Source organism: Barbatula barbatula (assembly GCF_947034865.1).
Source record: "Barbatula barbatula genome assembly, chromosome: 7".
NCBI classification, from domain to species: domain Eukaryota; kingdom Metazoa; phylum Chordata; class Actinopteri; order Cypriniformes; family Nemacheilidae; genus Barbatula; species Barbatula barbatula.
The window spans coordinates 4,815,399-4,835,481 of record NC_136770.1 but is presented as its reverse complement, the minus strand read 5'-3'; the positions used below and the strand labels follow the sequence as shown (position 1 = coordinate 4,835,481).

The 20,083-nt window shown below is 37.0% G+C and overlaps 2 protein-coding genes across 3 annotated transcripts; one reads left to right on the top strand and one right to left on the bottom strand.

Annotated features, from left to right (window-relative positions):
- The first annotated feature begins 369 nt into the window (after positions 1–369).
- Positions 370–9,917, top strand: faah (fatty acid amide hydrolase). Of its 2 annotated transcripts, none has more exons than XM_079459995.1 (15): positions 370–812; positions 1,148–1,261; positions 1,826–1,966; positions 2,046–2,179; positions 4,000–4,206; positions 4,308–4,348; positions 4,432–4,556; positions 4,652–4,777; positions 5,472–5,569; positions 6,306–6,405; positions 6,519–6,562; positions 6,916–6,955; positions 7,462–7,570; positions 8,293–8,438; positions 9,008–9,917. In XM_079459995.1, the coding sequence occupies exons 1-15, from the start codon at positions 600–602 to the stop codon at positions 9,140–9,142; spliced, it is 1,773 nt and encodes a 590-aa protein (XP_079316121.1). In that variant the 5' UTR covers positions 370–599; the 3' UTR covers positions 9,143–9,917. The 2 variants fall into 2 exon arrangements, with proteins under 2 accessions (XP_079316121.1, XP_079316122.1); XM_079459996.1 differs by having other exon boundaries at positions 421–812; positions 8,293–8,442; positions 9,012–9,917.
- Positions 9,918–13,737: 3,820 nt separating this feature from the next.
- dmbx1b (diencephalon/mesencephalon homeobox 1b) lies at positions 13,738–16,693 on the bottom strand (the record flags this gene model as incomplete). Its single annotated transcript, XM_079461208.1, has 4 exons — positions 13,738–14,717; positions 15,209–15,584; positions 16,107–16,285; positions 16,540–16,693. 4 exons carry the CDS (start codon positions 16,691–16,693, stop codon positions 14,323–14,325), a joined length of 1,104 nt encoding a protein of 367 aa, XP_079317334.1. The 3' UTR covers positions 13,738–14,322.
- Between the last annotated feature and the right edge of the window lie 3,390 nt (positions 16,694–20,083).

Sequence of the window (20,083 nt, the reverse complement as noted above, 5' to 3'; positions counted from 1 at the left end):
CTTGACGCTCATTAAAAGCGCACACATGCGCAGACAACCCCTGAAGTTTAGTAACGTTTCCTTAAAATGAACTAACCCTGGTACATAACTCCGTTGCAGGTTATCTTCAGAGAGTGAGTTGCCGTGGTTACAGCTAACTAGCCTTAACCTTAACTAACCTTAAACTTACCCGGGTATGTCACATAACCATCTTTCTGGAATACACCCCAGATCCTCCTTCGTTCTGTTATTTTTATTGTTGTGGTTTATTACTGCTGTTGTCTACTTCCTCGTTTCAACCCTTCCAACGCGTCACACTGGCCGCAACCAATAAACTGTTCCTAACTGTCACGAACCAATGAAAATTGAAGCTGTCGGGGCGTTGCCGTCCTACGTCATTTTCACTCGGGTAGCGGTTGTTGTACATCGGTTGTACTCGTTATTATGATGATACATCACGGGCTTGAATGAGTGCACTCAATAATGTCCACTATGAATTAGGACACCACAACACATTTGTATCCCCACAAATATAGGGGGCTATTTCGGACATAGTTTGCGTTTCTTCTGTCGATCCCGGAGGATTGTGATATTAAACTCGGTTGCGACCAGGAACAGTTATGGGGATGTTTAATTTACAACAGATTTATCCAGATATAAACACAGACTGGAGATTAGCATTAACAGCCACACTTTGCGTCGGAGGTGCGATAATATTAATCAAGAAAAGCATCAACAATCGGAAAATTCAGAAGAAAATACTGAAGGCACTGCAAAGACGAGACAAGTCATTTCATGACGCTCAACAAGCTGTTCAGCAATTTAAAAAGACGGTATATTTTTATTCACAAAATCTTTCAAAGTGTTTGGACATATGCGATTAGTTTCCTATTTGTTCTGGTCGGTCTAGTTTACTTTTTCCTGTGAATGTGATCTCTGATTAAATCCTTATCTGGTTAAACCATGAATCATGTCTGATCACACTACATGTTGTTATTGTGAATAAAATATATGAATATGGATAACTTGTATTTATAATCAAAAGTAAGATTCCTATTGACAATTTTTAGGTATGTGTTTAGGTGAAATCATAATTGTTTTTAACTCTGAAAAACTTTCTTCCAAAATAAAAATCATATTTCTAAAATGCATTTTTGTAATTTCCCAGAACCCGGACTTTCAGGGCAGTTCCATAGTCTCTCTGTCTTTGCCTGATCTCACTGGAAAACTCAAGGATGGATCACTGGAGCCAGATGCCGTGCTTTACGCCTTTATGGAAAAGGTTGTTACTTCTTTACAATTGTGTCCAGGTTCATACATTTGCAACTAATGTTAAATCGACTCTCTTATCTAGCCTGATAACAGAGCAGCATTTGTTGAATGTGTTCGAGCTTTACTCGACCGAACAATGAAACCAAGTCAATAATTCACTTTTACAATACACTGTTACTGCTTACGGGTTATTGCAAAGTGAACACTTACATAGAAGCTGGGATTTAAAATATATTTCAAAAGTATATAACCTGGAAATACCTCGAGGATTGTAGGAAAACAAATAAAAATGTCTGTGTCTAGTGCTTGTTAACGTGGGACATGTATTTTTTTAATTCCAACTTTTCAGTCATATTGGTACACTGATAAAATAATTTGAATGAAAATAGTTTCATTCAAAAATTAAATTAAGACGTATTCAATAGCGGCTTACATTATTGGACCCCGCTTTTTTATACTGTTTATGTTTATTTAGTGATGTCATTATTTACTGCAAAATGTTTGTTGAACCTTTCTGATGCTGACTGAAACCAACATGTCACAAACCGGTGCTGATGTGTGTTGTCCTCCAAAGGCTCTGCAGGTGAACGACAAACTGAATTGCAACACCGAGATTCTGATGGGTGCCGTGGAGCAGCTTAAAAATATTGACACTCATAAGAATGGCCTTCTGTACGGCGTACCAATCAGCATCAAGGAAAATCTAGGCTATAAGGTAAATCCAAAATAACTGTGTACAGGTGTGATCGGTCTTCCTGTCTGCAGTGTGTGTAAGTTCCTGTTTGTGCATGCAGGGTCATGACTCTACGTGTGGAGTTCTCTGTAAGTTGGAACAGCCCGCTGTTATGGACAGTGTGGTTGTTGCTGTGCTGAAGAGACAGGGCGCCGTTCCTTTTGTCAAGACAAATGTGCCCCAGGGTCTTCTGAAGTGAGTAAACAACCACATCATTTTGTAGTATTCACGAGTGATGAAAAAGATGTCAAATACATTAATGTAGGTAGCAGTACATTAACAAATAGTAGAGAAGAACCACAGAAAAAGGCAGGATTTACTAAAACAGACATAATGGCTAACATACTGTGGTTAAAGTAACAGTATTAGTCCAAATAAATACTGTAAACAAAATATAAAGGTAAAAAGTGTCAGTAATTGTCCTTATAATAATGTTACAATAAAATAAATCAAAGCGGTTTTTTAATATCTTTTAATTTTCTCTAAGTAAAATATTTACTTAGAGTAAATACTAAAGTTTTCTACTTTAGTTTTGACTCAAATATAACCTGAATGCCACTGGTATTAAAAACAGTGAGAAACCTTTAAGTGTGGTTTGTTAAGACCTGTGTTCTTCACATATCAGATGTCTCAAGAAGTGCAAAGGTCATCCAAAAAGGTTTTATGTGAGTATTAATAGCAAATGATCCCGTTACAATGCAACAAGTGATATAAATGCTGACATTATGTAAGAGCAGCTGGATTTGAAACCGTAAGCATGATTTTAAGATAAAACTCCTCATCCTGTGCTGGCAAACGTAAAGTGTGATTTTACAACCGGTCATAAAATTGACATGAAACACCTGCGCTCCACAGTCATTAAACTTTTAATGACAGTTGATTTCTTCTCCAGTTTTACAGAATTTAATATTTCTTATTGCCTAATGTATTTAAGATTTCTTTCCAAAGTTGAGCTTCAGTTTGCAAGCCACACGCATCATCAGATTTTGTTAAAATTTTGGAGCTTGAGTAAAGATTCAACATGCAAAAACTTTTATAAAAAATATTTAACTCATATTGTTACAATGATAATCATTTGCATTTCCATTACTCTTTTACTAAAGTACATTCTTAATTCAGTTCTGAATGTTGTTCAGAACCCATGTTGACTGTATTTACCTGATACCAGCATGTCACACATTACTTATTCTCAGGTTACTCTTACAATTAACTTGAAACCGGCAATTCCAGTCCAGAAATGGTTAATGTTACTTAATTGTATGTCTCGTAAAAAGTACCCTTTTTACTGCATTTACATCACATTTACATTTAGTCATTAAGCAGACGCTTTTATCCAAAGCAACTTACAAAGAGTTCAGGGAGCAATAATACAATAGGTGCTAATGCCAAGTTACTAGTTTCAACAAAAGTTCGAACAATACCTGTTGAGAGAGAGACCTGTTTTTCTCATTTTGTTTGTCAAGTATTTGGATCCTCTCCCAGTTTTCCTGCCTGCTTACACATTACAATAATAATATTATATCTCAATTACAGTATATCAATATTATATCTCCCAAATTTCTAATTCAAATATTATTTCTATTTGCTTTTGTTTGAAGCAAACTGGAGAAACAGGTGAAAATACTTCATACTAAAGTTCATATTCACTTTCAAACAATGCAACAATAACATACACGTGTTTTTATGAGAAGCTAAGAAGTTTGTTTTTGTTTGACCTCGATTTTTTTTCCTGTGTCTTGCAATACTGTCAGTCTTTCACATTGCTGTTTGATGACTATGTCATTCCTGAGGTTTCATTTTGTTGAAATTCATAGACACTGCAAGGGCCACAATACATCTAGAAATGGTGATTAAATAAACATTTGGAATGGTCTCTTTTTTATATTTGGGCTATATTTGTTAAATGTTTGTTAACCATTTTTTTCTGGACAGCTGCTCTGATAAGATGCGAATTGTAAAATACACTATAAAATAAACTGTACCCTGCCCAAACCGCCTTTTTCAACCCACTTTAGCTATGACTGCAGTAACCCCATTTATGGACAAACTAAGAACCCCTGCAACCTTCAGAAGACCTGTGGAGGTTCATCCGGAGGAGAAGGGGCTCTGATTGGTGGAGGCGGGTCCATCCTGGGTCTGGGGACTGACATTGCAGGGAGCGTTCGGATCCCAGCAGCCTTTTGTGGGATTTGTGGGCTTAAGCCCACATCAAACAGGATAAGGTTCTTTTCTTAAATCTGTTATATATATATATATATATATATAAAACATTTTACAAATTTATGCTTTTATTTCCTGGCTGATTTCTTTCAAATCTATCTAGTTTGCGTGGAGCCAGTTCTTGTGCCAGAGGCCAGAAATCAGGTACTGGACTTTACCCAGTCATCATAAACTTAATTAATTTGCATCAATGTTTTATTGCATCACGGTTTTGTGTTAATGTGTAGTGTTGTCGTCGATCGGCCCCTTGGCGAGGGATGTTGAGAGCTTGGCACTCTTTATGCAGGCGCTGCTCTGTGATGACATGTTCACCTTGGACCCCACTGTCCCTCCAATACCATTCAACCGCAAGGTCCCGAACAACATCTAGTAAATCAGAAGCCAATCTTGTAGATCTGTGTAGGTAAACTGTAATGTGAATGCAATTTCTTTTCACTAATTAACCAGGTGTATGAGAGCTCAGAGCCCCTGAGGATTGGTTATTTTGAAACAGACGATTACTTTCAGCCGTCTCCAAGTATGGTCAGGGCCTTCAGAGAGACCAAGGACCTCCTTGAGAAAGCAGGGCACACGGTACACACAGCTAAACATGTTTAATTCTCTGATGCATTATTAAAGCTGCAGTCTATAACCAAAGACTAAAATAAAGATGGACGACGTGCCTACATATCCTTCCATGGAAGAAAATTGATGGCAGAATGTCCCAGAAAGGACTACTGACCGTGATTTATTTTTGCAGTTTAACAATAAAGTTTTCATAAATCATGACCACATGCACTCTTTCTATTTACAAAAATACCCCCCCCCCCACAAACACATATTAGGGCCATTACAATGACCTAACCTTTACTGTTCCTCTTATATTTAATATTCATTAACTGGCGGACATCCAAGGGGCAATACAAATAATTTATGTCTTTGTTTACTCCCCCTCGAAGTTCTTCCAAACCAGTATCCAATTCTTTGTTTCGTTGAACACAAAAATATATATTTTAAAGAATGTGGGAAACCAAACAGTTCTGGGGCACCATTGACTACCATAATCGTTTTTTATTCCTACTGGGGTTGTCAGTAGTGCCCCAGAACTGTTTGGTTACAAACATACTTCCAAATAGTTTTCTTTGTGGTCAACAGAACAAAGAAGTAAATACAGGATGGGAACTTGAGGGTGAGTCAATAAAGAAAGAAACTCATTTTTGGGTGAACCTTTAATTTGCCTTAGAGATTCACTATGGTCTGATGTTGTGATGTGTCCTCCACCCTTCAGCTGGTCCCGTTCAAACTTCCACGGGTCTTCAACACCGTGTATGATATGATTGTGAAAGGAATTCTAGCTGATGAAGGTGCGACCCTCCTCAAACACTTGTGAGTCTTTTATCAACACATTTACATCACACACATTGCATTTCACAATCCCAATATCTTTTGTGAATTGTTAGTCATGTCATCTGATGTGAAATGTGTTACGGGCGTGCGGGGTAATAAGGTGACAGAATACCTGTTACATACGGGTTAGGGATATCCAGACTTGTAATGATGAAGTTGAATGTAACCGACCAATCAGAATCAAGAATTCTAGAGATCTGTGTATTTTATAGACCGTTTCATTGGCGCGCGCCGGGACTGCAGTTAACTTAATAATACCATAATTTATATTTGATTTAATTTATGTTAATATTCATTCGTATTATTATATTATTGTATAATAATTATATTAAATAAACGATTTGTTAAATTTGGTTGTATATTTCTTTTATTAAATAAACAATTTGTTGAATGGGTCCTGTAATTGTGATACATTTAAATAAACCGTATGGTACATTGACATCTAGCGGTTGAGCTTGGTATCGCAGTCTAAATTCAAGATATTGGAGAGACAAGTTTAGCCAAGTAACGTTTATTTTTAAATTATTGTTTCGGTTTCTTTCGCTTGTTATCAGAAATAATCAGACACCCCAGGAACTCTATTGTTTGTGAATGTCCCCCGGATCTCTAGTTAAATGGACGCATGCGCAGTAACGTTTGTTTATGTTGTCACTTTAAAAGCGTCTATGCTGATTGAGTTTTTTTATGGAGATTCATGATGTGTTTGTAATTTCAGGGAAGGGGGGCATATTGACCCAACACTTGGACCTCAGATAGCACCATACAGGCTCCCAAAGTTTGTCAAGAAGTTTCTTTCCGTTATTCTAAAGCCTATTGTGAGTTTAAATCATTTCCAGCCTCTTTTTTTGCGTTTCGCTGTCTATTTGCAAAAACATTCTCTCTAATCTGTTTAATCTGTCATTTTGTTTGTATGTTACTCTGTCGCCAGTTTCCACGGATGTCTGCAGCCTTGAATTCACTCTGTGGAGTGAGGTGAGCTACATTACAAAACATTTATTGTTCCATGAATTCTTATTGCTTTAGACCAGTTGTTCTTTTCAGTTCAAGTACCACCTTTTTTAAAAGGAACACCACATGAGTTAAAACTTATTAATAGACTTGTTAATAATACAATCACTTTTGTATATCTACCAGCTGTTTTCAAACTAAAGAACATGTTTTTCAAGTTAGTCAGCAGTAATTGTTGACAAATACACGTTTCTGTTGCGCAATGTAAACATGGTTCTGTAAATGACTGACGGGGGATTTATTAACTTTGTGGGGATTAGCAGAGAGATTTGCCTACTTATTAAGCTTATTAACAATCTTTTTCTTCCTTTTCAAAGGTCAATATCAGAATTATGGGAACAACATGCAAAAGTTGAGGTAGTCTAGTTTCATGTTATTGTCTTGTTATGAGTTACTGTTATTAGAAACTTTTCCTCTGATGACGTAACTTTACTCAGCTGTTGCTAAATGTCCATTTGCTTTATAGACGTTTAATCGGACGCACGCACCTGGCCCGAAGTTAACTTATAGTCTGTGTTTGGTTATGATAAAACAATTTATTTTATGTTTAATTTATTGTATATTAATTGTATTAAACTACATAAGCGGTTGTTGCCATTCAAGCCGTCTGTAAGCTTAAGATCTAGTGTCACTTTTTAGCTTGAAGATTTAACTGTAATTAACTGTTCAACCGGTTTATCCACAAACCAGAAAGGTGTTGCTCAGAGACACCCATTGCAAATTTACACAATAAGCTCTGTTAGACCAGACATCCAGGCTTTGTGTACTGTATTACTGTGTAAAGCTTACCTCTGTGTGTGTTCTAAGTTAACAAGTGAGACCAACAGAAACATATTTCTTTAAAAAATATAAATAATTTGCAGGATTACATTCATGAGGTGGGAGCAGAATGGAGAAGACTAAATCTAGATGTTCTGCTGTACCCTATGCTTGGACCAGCCTACAATTTCTTCTTCTGTGGCAAACTCACCAGTTCAGTAAAGATTTTGTATCGTATCCGTGTTTCATCCACAAAGATCAGGTGTTTGGGAGCCTGAAACCACAATTATTTTAAACCAGGTCTCAGTGGGGATAAATAAAATAAAAAAGCCACCCTTGCATTGTCGTGTGAGCAGCCGATAGTATATTTTTTAAAAGATGATGTCATCATCCCAGCCCGCAAAGTTTATGCGCATGCTCCAAATCTTCTCAGTTTTTAGTGCATCTCTGTGGCAGAATTACAGCGCCACATACAGATTTGGCGTGTGTACTACATCATTTTGAATCGGCTGTGAAATGGAAAAAAAGATCAGAGGAAAGCTCTGTATTCGTGTGGATGTGGCCTTACACTACTGTTAGTTTACAACACAGATTGCTCCTAACCATTTGTGATTTTAGGTTAATGAGACAGTCTTATCTTATCTTGCTCAAACAGATTTACTCAGGCAGAGATAACCGATGAGCCATTTCTCAAAATATCTTCTCTTATGCAGAAAAAAGTCTTATATACACATTTTAAATGACAACAGGATGATAGAATTTGCTTATTCATTTAGCAGTGCTGTAATGCAAAGTTTCAAGTGTTTGATAGAGTTCAGCGTTTCACATTCTGTCCAGACCTGTGCAGTATTGGGTTCATGAAATCATTTTTTGTTGCTGTTTTATAGTTCAAAATCCCTCTGATGAACCTCTCTGTTTCTTTTCCTCTGGTGAAGGTGTTCTGAGTAACACCGGCCTTTTCAACCTGCTGAATTTCCCAGCGGGGGCTGTGACCGTCTCCACAGTGACAGAAGAGGACGAAGAGCAGCTTAAACAGTACAAGGGTTGCTTTGGTGATATGTGGGACAAACTCTTTGTAAAGGCAAGTTTTCCCAGAGATTGGTTTAGCATTGGTGTTGCATAAAAATTTATGTATGTTAATGAAGTGCATTGTTCTGTAATAATTCAACGTGCTGAAAGAGAAACGTGCTCATTGTTGTGTCTGGAGGTGTCCAACAGGAGGCAGCATATTCACAATTACAAAATGGGACCAGGAAGACTGACATATTTAGGGCCTATAAAGTTTAAAGCACTTGTGTATAGGTATCATCATATTATGTTTATTATGTCTGCTGTGTCCATATTACTCTTAATTATCTTGGGTTTTATTTGCAAATTATTTTGAATATCATGCTGAACTCATTATTTTTCCTTGAGATTTAGTCAAAACATCCATCTCACAGACATAAAATATGTAAATATTCGATGTGAAACGATGAACAGTTTAATTTAGTAGATAATATAGCTGTTAGTTTGAACATGTTTGGGATAAAATAGCTAGTTGTATTTAGCTTGGTTTGGTTTTCGGTGATCGGGAATATTATGGTCTAAATTGAAATAAATAGTCTATGAGATGTCCTCATTGTGTGTGTGTGTTTGTGTGTGTTTCAGGCAGTGGAAGGTGGTGTGGGTCTTCCTGTGGCAGTGCAGTGCGTGTCTTTGCCATGGCAGGATGAAGTGTGTCTACGTTTCATGAGAGAAGTAGAGCAGCTCACAGCCAATAACAAACACACCAGACGACATTAGAGACTGAAAAGCAGTTCATTGTCTGCCTCAGTGCTTCTAAAACTTTTTTGTGTAGAGTGCATCGCTTTGCGCCCCAATATACAATACTGGTTGGTGGTTATAAAATGGCACAAACCCCCCACCCACAAATCCTGCGGCCCTTCTGGATCCATCTTGGGCCCCCAGTTAATTCCTTAATAATAATGATGGATTTGGGATGATCTGATCCTTGTGATTTGGTGTTTGGTGTGACTGTTGAATGTGAAAATAAAATGAACATGCAATAGCTAACTACATGCAGTAACTACATTTACGTTTGAATAAATTACTTTATAGACTTTTTGATAACGGTGTATGCTTAAATGTCAGAAATTAGTTTTATAGACAAAAATATGCAAATATTAGTTTAAAAGATTACAAAAACTAAACTTTTATTTAATACAAACATGATGTTGATGTTTAATACGAATGGGTGATTTTGTGCTATATAATCAAGACAAGGCAGTCTATAGCAGCCCAGCACAGAAAGTGTTTTATACGTTTTAAAAAGCATCCCAGCGTGAGACCTCAAGACCTGCTTAATAAAATGACAAAAAAAGTAAAGTAAAGGACAAAATGATTATTCGTCTTATGTTTTTAGTCACGATATAATTCTCATCGTTACGTTTGTGTCACTGCATTGTTTGATGAGTTTACAATAATTATAAAACGTGAAAATATGAATAAGTGTGATTGTTTGCATACATCGATGTACACAACTGTTTACAATCTGAAATAAATTGAAACTGGAATTGAATATTTCACAGCTTAGTTTGAAAACCATTTTCCGCTTTTGAGTGTCGCTGTTCCTACGTTGTCATGTTTATTTTCTGCACCTGAAATAATGACTTCAGAAAGCTGTAGCTGGAGTTAATGACACATGACGCCATCACCAGCAGCCAAATGTAAATATTAGTTTGGGATTTATGTTTGTTCATTTACATTAGTCATCTAGGATGGAGGCCCATTAGGGACATTTTGATTTCGTCTCATTTCATTATTCTCATTCTTGTTCCATTGTTGAAATGATCCAGAACTCTAATCCTGAGTGTGGAAATGTAATCAAGAAATACATCACTTGTATTGAGGAGACAGTATGCCGTTAAAACTCTCGCATAGGGAAGGTGAAAAAAAAAATGCTCTCTTAAAGGACTCATTGTCCCAAAATTATTGTCAAAACGTTCCAAATATGATTTTTTTTTTGTGAAGGTGAACTCTGCTTTTAGGGCAACAGCACTATTAATACTGTTTTAAATGTTTGCCTTATGGATTTACATGTTGCTTATACTCAAATGGCCAATCACAGTTGGGAGGTGGGACAAATACTATACAGCACATCCTATATACAATGCTGAAGTTAATATTTTTGTTCTCTGAGTATCCAAGTCTGTACCAGATGATATTCGCATGGTACCACAATATTCATATTTGTTGATTAACAACTATCTGAAAAATCATCAACCAACACATTAACTTTGCAGATATTCTCTATCATAGCAACCAAAGCATATTCAGTAGCATTTCAGCCACTTAATAATGCTCTAGTGGGCACAAGACCTTATACCAAAGGACCTCAGTTCTATCTAGGGATCAGAATATGCCAGGAGGTCGGAATATGCGCAACCACCCATACCAACTTTGAGTTTTTCAAGGGCACGCGTCACACTTCAGTAAATATAAAAATGTTGTCTTCAGACATGCACGAAGCTTCTATGGAAAAGTCTGTCTGGGGAGGCTTGTACAGCTGTATTATGGAATAACGATGATTTTGAAGATTTCTGCGATTCAACAGTCCAGTGATTCAGGTTTTGGCGGCTTTCAACTTCTTACTCCACAATCGGGAAGCGTATGGCCCCTGGACAAGATTCTTCTTTCTCCTGAACCATTTCCACCCTTTATTCTTTTCTCTTTTGGCTGTAGACCCCCTACGTCACCACCCCACCACGCATCTGCAACGTTTGAGTTTTCTTTCTTCCCCGCTGCGGTGAGCTCGCCCCAAGGTCCTTATAGCCAAATTGGTTTACATTGGGTAGATAAATGCTGTGCAAATGCGCTTAAACACATACAGTAAAAATGCAGACAGCGCGTATCGGGATTACCCGCCAAGTCGAAGGCGGAAAAGAGAGCCGGTCTTTGCCGAGTCTGTCTCATCCACTTTCAGGAAGAGCAGAGGAGGATTTAGCATATCCTCGACTGTCAGTAAATCCTGGAATTATACAACTCCACCACATCAAAAGTCCAGAGGTATTGTGGAAGTATTGTTTCGCTGGGGCTGGCAGAGTGAGTTATCGGGTGGGTCAGATTGAAGGTTAAGACTGTGTTCTACTTTGCAGAGTTTTCGCGTGCGAATCGTGTCGAGTGGAATTATGGGAAATCGTGTTTAAACCCCTGACGAGTTTCTGCTGACTGGTTTCTTCTGTTGTCTTTGCTCGAAGAGAGAACCCCTAAAGTGAATGTTATGCAGAAGTTGTTACATTTGGACATTTTTATTTGTGTATATTGATTTAAAACTCAAATGAATAAACAAAGATAATTGAGCACATCCAGCAAGGTTAGAACAAATATCACACCATATCATTCAAACAGGTCTTTTTCACACTCCTTTATTGTTTCTCCAAAGGCCTTAGCCGTGCTGCAAAGGAGTGCTGTCAATGGAACCTGAGCCCATTGATGAACTGACAGCCACAGCCAGAATATGATCCTAATCCTCTTGCCGGCATTCTTTAACCACTGCCATATATTTAAGCATCTGTCAAGTTGGAAAATCCCTATAACAGTGTGCAATCCTGATAAACATCAAAGAGTTCCAGAGGACCTCAACAGTTTAACAACACACACACACAAACTGTGTTTTTACTCGTATCAACACAAACAAAGGCAGCAGCAATTTGAGGTCTTGTTTTAGTCATTTACATTAATTTTATTATATGAAAATATAATCATTCACATTTATATCATTAGAAGTTCCATGTATGGGGACCCACACTGTTAACAAATAGAAATAGCTCATTCTAATGTTATAAAAACATAACGCTTCATTATGTAAGGTCTTTATACACCTCTGAAGAAATGTTATATTGCATTTATCACATATTGCACCTTTAAAATTAGACACTGAAATGTATTAATATTGAAATGCATCGGCGTGTAGGCCTGAGAGTTATTTATCATCTTTATAGTTTGTGTTTGTTTTCTAAATGTTTGAACTGAATTTTCAGTAATATTTCAGTACATGTTTTAGTTAGTACAAACCACATTTATGCTTGTTACAAATAATCATGTAGTGTCCTATATACTTGAAAATGCTGGGATGTTTTAAACAAAATACTGACAAAACCAACCAAAAAGTCATGCATTTTTATCTGATTTACAAGTGCATTAAGTTCACACCTGCTTTAAAATCAGTGTGTATTTCCTGGGATCAAACTCACACTTTGTCTAATGATACAGTGCAATGTTCTACACACTAAGCTACTGGAACCTTTGTTCATGCCAATTCATAATAGGATCTGTTTAATTCTGTTAGCTCCTCCTAAATTCCAGATTAATATTTGACCAAAAAAACCCACATTTGAGTGGACGCATGGCTTTTGATGTCCCTATAAAAGTCCACAAGTACCTATTCATGATTATATGGTTATGCATTCTGTAATTTGGCAAATTAGCCAATTGTTTATTCGCTTCTGTCTGTTACCCTATTAAAACAGACCTGCAACCCATATTTTGGATCTTGACTCATCACCACCACAAAGACAACCAATTCTTTGTCATCACATCTTTTCATTCCTCACATTTCTGTCTGGAATGTTCAACCAAATCCATCTTTTTAAAAGCACTTAAATATAGGAATATAAAGGCTTGTTAATGCAAGACTGAATATGGTGTGTTTTCATTCCGTTCCTCTGTTCTTCCTAGATTTAATCCACTGGTATCCTGACCTGCAATAATCTATTTACAGCAGAATTCTGTCTCAGACCTGCCAAACCTCTGACAGGTGGGTGGTGACCATCTCACGGAGAGTGATGTGGATGATGGACCTGTTTTCTGCCGTTTTGTTAAAAGCACTTCACTGGATCAGTTATCAAGAGGCGTATTTTGAAAAACAAATTAAGCCAGAAACGGGAACATGTGCTGGAAACATTTCATTACGTGTTGCAAACTTGTCACGTTTTAATAGTGTTGCTTTTCAAAACGTAGAGATGCACCAATACAAAATTTCTCCATTGACACCTAGCAGATATTTCATTGGCTGATGCAGATAAAGTTTAAATCTATTTCTTAACTTTCTGATGAATTGTTATGAATTGATATATTAATATTGAACATAAAACTGTTTCTTAACATTTTCTACATACAGGGCAGAAATTCATTGCATTTTCTTGTGATTGACAGGACTTTCTTATGCTCTGACCAGCCGACCAGCCGATAGCCGATAGTGTGAAAATTTGCTTTTATACACCAATACCAATTATTAGCCGATATATTGGTGCATCTCTAAAATTTAACTTAAAAAAGTAACTATGTAATAAAATGCATGTGTGTTAAGAATTATAATAATATTAATAAATACTCAAGATTGAAACACAAAAATTTTGTTTATAACTGTTACACATTCAGTACACGATTTTTTCACTTTTATTTTAGCAGATAAATTATTCACATTTATTTAAACAATTCAGAGATTTCCAATAGATTCTAACAACAAAACTCATGGCAGGATTCAAAGAGAAGGGATCCAAGTATTTCTGAATCTGCTGTCTTTTGCATTCATGTGCTTCACTTTCCATTTAAACATCTCTTCAAATAGACAAACTGGATATTTAACCTTCTTAATGGGGCGGTGGACCTGAACGAGATTATTTACAGAGAGAAATGAACTGGAGACACTCATGTGCTCTTTTTTTGTTTCGAAGTGCAAAGCCAAGAGTGTTAAAAGGGTCCAATACCCCTGCCATGCAGACCAACATTATTCTCGAATGTTTTTTCTTATAACAACAATCACAACCCGACCCGTAGTCCAAACATCTCCAATCGTCCATGCTACAATATGATAATGCTCCAGTTCATCCAGGCCGATATGATGTAGTTCCCAAATACAAGACGTTCACATACACATTGTTTTTCTGCCACAGCGATGGCACAAATCTGTGCGTTTCCACAGGTCAGTTTGGTAGCGTGTCCAAGCCGAGTGAGGCGGCATGCTGCTTCGCCCTCAGACGCAGATTTTCAATGCTTGTAGTTTTGCTGTTTAGGGCTGGCAAACCCCCGGAGCCCTGCAACAGAGGACTGCTCCACATCTGCTGGGCTTGAGACAGAGACTGGTAGTAGGACTGACAGGGTAGCGATCCGAGTGGAGAGGTCATGTTCAGGTAGGGTAAGGTGGATGGCGTGGTCATGTCGAAGGCAGGATAGTGCATGAGATTGTTGGTGGCGGCCATGTGCTGGCGAAACTGTTCCTGCAGACGAAACAGGCTGAGAGGGGACGATGCGTAGGAATTGGACTGAGCCGTTCTGATGCCACTAGATGACGGCAGAGCTGGAGAACTGAGCGGCACATCTGGGGAGAGGAAGAATTGCATATATTTGTATGTTACATTTTAAAGATTTTTTTAAAAGGACACTGTAAAAAGCCTGAATTTTTCTTGAACATTTGTGGTCTTTGTCTGTAATTTGACGTTTTTGACTGTATTTTAAGTAGTCTGTAAAAAAATCCTGTAAAAAAAATATTTTCTGGCAGCTGGAGCGCCAGAAATATACTGTAAAAACACGTTTTTCTTGTAAAATTACATGATTTCCATGTTTTTATTGTAAATTTGCAGTCTTTTGTGTAATTTAACTGTTTTCGAACGTATTCCAAAAATATGTGAAAAATCTATCAAAAACGTACAATAAAATTACAGTTTTTGGAAATTGAACATGGAAAAATAACAGTAAAATTCTGTAAAATTACATTTTTACAGTGTACCCAACATTTTTTATTCATAACTAATTTATTCATCCTCATCTCAATTACAACCTTTTGAGTCTTGTGAAAGAATGGTAGTGTACCTGATTTGGGGCTAACTGGCTTGCAACTATTGGGTGAACTGTTGTCTATCATCATGGGGGGGCCCTCCTCTTTCGTTTCATTGTGGAAGGACAGAGATTCATCCTCTCTGTCAGTCAAGTCCTCAGTCCCAGACTCCGCCCCTGACTGTTCCGGTGAAGTGACATTCACCTCTTCACTCAGTTCACAAGGAGGTGGACATGTGGGGGCACTCCCATCTGATTGAGAAGGCGGGGCTTGAGACTCAGCAGTTGGGGCTTCTTCATTTCCTTCCTCTAGAGAGCCTTCCTCCCCAGCGTCTTTCAACCTTTGAAGCTGCTCTTTCTGCAGGCTACGTTGCTTCTTGCGGAACTTTGCACGTCTGTTTTTAAACCATACCTGTGAAAAGACACATTTGGGATACTTTCACAAGACAAACAATTTTGTAAAAAACTAGAGACGTTTTTATGGTTTGGGCAATCCAGTACCTCAGAGATGACATATTTATGTAGGCTAACCATGAAGTAAGCGCCGTGTTGGTTCTCTCGACCGAAAAGCATAGCATTTTTTCCGAAAGACATTTGGAAGATTGCAAAAAATAAGCTCTGTGATTAACAAAGGTTTATGATGTTTACACGTTTCGTCTATCAAGCTAATATTTTCAAATTAAGACAACATTTGTTGCTTTTGAAGTCGAAATGTACTCGATAGAAGTAAAAAAGCTAACATGATGCTATAAACCGACTAGACTTATTAAGGTTGCTCGATATTAACCTCACCACCACCAAGTCTCTGACAACTTTGGCGCGATGGAACCGGAAGTCCTAAAATGCTAACTCGCTTCCGGGGTTTGCAAAATACGTCATCTCTGAGGTAGGCCTACTGAATTTCTGTAGTCTAAACTACTAGTTGTGAACTCACCTGGACACGAGCTTCGGGTAAGTTGGTGCACATGGCCAGTCTTTCGCGCATAACCACATCGGGGTAGTGCGTTTTTTGGAAAGTCTTCTCCAGCGCTTCAAGCTGTTGCGCGGTGAAGGCAGTGCGGCTGCGACGCTGTTTTCTGTGCTGAGAGCCATAGCGTGCCTCCAGGATGATGTCTACAAATGTGCCCCCATTGAAGATGACAAAACATTATTTTATAATTATCCACTCATTAATTTTTGTCTTTTTTTATTTATACTAGTAAATGCGTAAAGCGAAAATTATAATACACGTTAGGCCACCCTTTTCCACTTTTTTAACTAACTGAAAAATATAATCAATAGGCTTAACTGTAATTTACTAGCATTATTTGGTTAGCTAAGACGTGAATTTGCAAAATAGTTTACAAAGGGTGGGATGGAAGCCTCACCTGCCAGCCTTTCCGCAAGGGTGAGCGCGTGCACCGAGGGCCGGTAGTCTGGTGCGTGCTGCGCATGTTGTGCGGCCTGTTGATGCAGGTTGTACATGGCGCTTAGAGAGTTCATGGCGTGCAGAGAGTAACCGTTCACCCCGTAGTGCTGCATGGCGTCCCACTGTTAAAGACATGCCCAAATAATTATTATTTACCCTCTCTTGCCATGTGGATTTTTTGTTCAGATGTTTTATATCAATATCCCCATCAATTGATGGTGGTCATATAACCCATAGATTCAATTCACTGGATGGAAAACAATCCCACCACCTGAATAAACTATACAGAGGTGTTGAAATAAATCACGCATATACATCATTTATTTGTATTAATACAGAATCATTTAATTTCGAAAGTGTTTTATGTAATATTTTATTTCTCAAAGGTTATCCTGACTTTTAGACGAAAACTTATCCAAACTACATTATATATGGATTGCTTAAACTCGATTGCACGAAAAATCTGTAATCGTAAACAACATAATACATGCTGTTACGAATTGTTTTGTATTATTGTGCCAGTACACAATTGATTGAAATTCATTAACAACTGCAAATTTGCACATTTCTTATTTGTGCCAATTAAATATAGATTTTAATCCTGCGCTTAATACCAAGCAACTATTTATCTTCTGTCCTTTAAAACGAACAACAATAATGTATTTTTTTAAATAATAAAACAACAATAATTTTAAGAAGCAGACTTTCGCATTTTCGAAAAAAGGTCTAAATAAAACATAGGCCTATAGGCTACATTTCAAATACACCATTTAGCAGCTGTTAGAGTGGTTCAGGTCATCCATCAAATTAAATGTACAGATTTGAATAATTCGCTGTAGGAAAGCATGCTAAAGATTCATTTCTTTTGCGCATGAACAAGATCTGGGCTCGAGGGCATATGCGTAATGTCCATCTGTCAAATGAAGAGAAACGACTCTATTATAAAGAAATTTCACGACAAACAACAATTTATCCATACTAATAATATTAATAAAACATGATTGATATCAGACTTATAGTCTAATAACAATTGTATGTATGTATTTATGTTTGTTTGTTTGTTATACAGCTGTTTTATAAGAAATTGCATCTTGACAAGGCCAAAGACACATGTTAGACTGCAGTTTGTTCCCCATTTAATCAGTGATAATTGGCTACAGTGGGATTAATCTCTTTATTAGTCATTACTATTATGTGAAGCAAGAATAATTTTAAGTAGCCTGTGGGTTTAGGATTTAGTCTTCACTAAAGACCCCGGTGACATTTGTGTCACTGACACTAGTCCCCACGAAAATTCCCCAATGTAATCATATTCCAGCCGCATGGGAATACTTTAATTCGACTGAACAAAAAGTGCTTTGCTAAACATTTACTTTGCCCTCCCAGCGTTAAGCTCAATCGGCGAACATTCGCTTCGGTCTTCCCGGTGGCGATTTTCTCCATGGCCCCGGGCTGGTGTTGGCGGAGATCTATGCATTCACGTATACATGCTGCTCCCAGTTGGGTTGCTTTTAATGTTGGTGCAAATAGCTTTCATTACCACTTCGACATGGGTAGTTTGTGTTCATGGCCCTATGAAATGAGAGACGCTTCCTAAGTTTCACTGCACTTGGTACGAAATAATAACTATTCTTAACAAGCCTTAATTTAGTCCAACCTTTTTGGTTAGGCATTATTTTTAGGTATTGGACAGAGAGACAGTTGCGGGTTGACACAGATAACAGCAACATGTCTGTGGTTAATTTCTTAAACTGTATCTTTTTATTTATCTTATAATTTACATGTATTTATAATAACGTATGAAGAGAAATGATTTTTTTAACAATTAGCTAATTTGTCTAAAATTACACTTTAAAAGGTTTAGAAAATCTATTTGATTTTAAGTCCAAAAAAGCAATTATTATATAACTTAATCAAACTGACATGACATTATATTACATTATAACATAATATCTATAATATGATATTTAGAGCCAATACAATTTGTGGACTACAATTTCACTTTATTAGTGTATATTAAATAATCTTTGTGAAAGTTAATTAAGTTATTAAACCGTTTCTGAATTGTGATATTAAACCCCTAATATTTTTTAACAGAACACATACATTTTAAAAAGCGTGAAAATAATGAATTACCTTGTTTTAAACGGTAAAAGAGCGGTCAAAACACTGCATAATTTGAGATTCATCATTTTCAGAGTCCTAAATGAAAAAATTTGCCTTAGACTAAGCCTTTAATCTAAATTAAAACCCAGAGACATAAATCTTATTGTAAAGCAACCACACTTGAATGTATTTTTGAGACATGATGACAATTACAACAGTTTATTCATTTATTATATATATATGTTTTTAAATAATAAAAACAACTTAATTAAAGTAAAATAAATCAAAGGCTGATATGAATCAGTGCAGTTACTCACCTCTGTAAGAAGTTTTCCCCCCAAACAGTTACAACAGAAGTGCAAGTAATAATTTCTTCAGCTGAAGATTTTCCAGTCAATGTTTTTGAATCCGGTTGATAAAAGTATCCGAGCCAGTTTAATGCTGCTGTGTTCTGAAGAATTGTTATAGTGCCCAAAGAATATCAGAGCCTCCCCCATGCAGGACAGCCAGGAGCTCCCGCCCATCGAGCCAATGAGGAAGACTTTCATATCACAACCGAATCTCAGAAGCTCATTCCACTGTCAGTCAGAACTTAATTTCACCAGTGCAGTTTTCACTGGTTCGTGCCAACCTTCGTAATGTTATGTGTCTAATGGAGAAAAAGTCTCGCGTTTTCAAAGAATGTTTGACGACATCATACAAGGAATAAAGAAAAATAAGTAAAAATAAAATATGCTCTCTTAGAATCGTATGCATTGTGTTTTGATTTGTAAAAATTAGACCTTAGGCTTACATTTCTGCATAGAAAATAAATATCGTATTTTATTTACTTCCTGGAGTATAAAATAAGTAAAGCAGTGGGGAGAAAAATATTTCAATGCATTATTTTCGTTACACCCCCGACGAGCTTTTTTAAAGAGGGACCAAAGCAAAGAAGGTGGAGAAAGAGATCTCTAATAGATGGAGGAATCTCTCCCGGCCTGGAGGATTTAGAGAGACACGACGCCATCTCAGCCTTTTAAAAAGTCTTAAAATGACAGATGGTAAGAGGATTAAAACAATAATGCCTTCTCTTCTTCTAGTTTTTTTTAAAGATTTCTTCTCCCAAAGAAAAACCGTCAAGGATGGATTTAAAAAGTGGACTTTTAATGTAAATCTTGCACAGGCTATTTCGCTGAAATGCTGGGGAAAATTGCGGTTCAATGTGATATATTTTCAGGCTTGAATTGTAAAACGGTCAAATTTTTAGCTCCTTTTGTGAAACTTCGTCAAGAATTTTAAAGTTCTCTTAACAGCTATTGGCAAATGCATAATTTTTTTTAATACATATTTTTTACTTACATTTATAAAAAGAATTGTATAACGAAGGCAATACAACCGGTATGTAATCTGTAAAA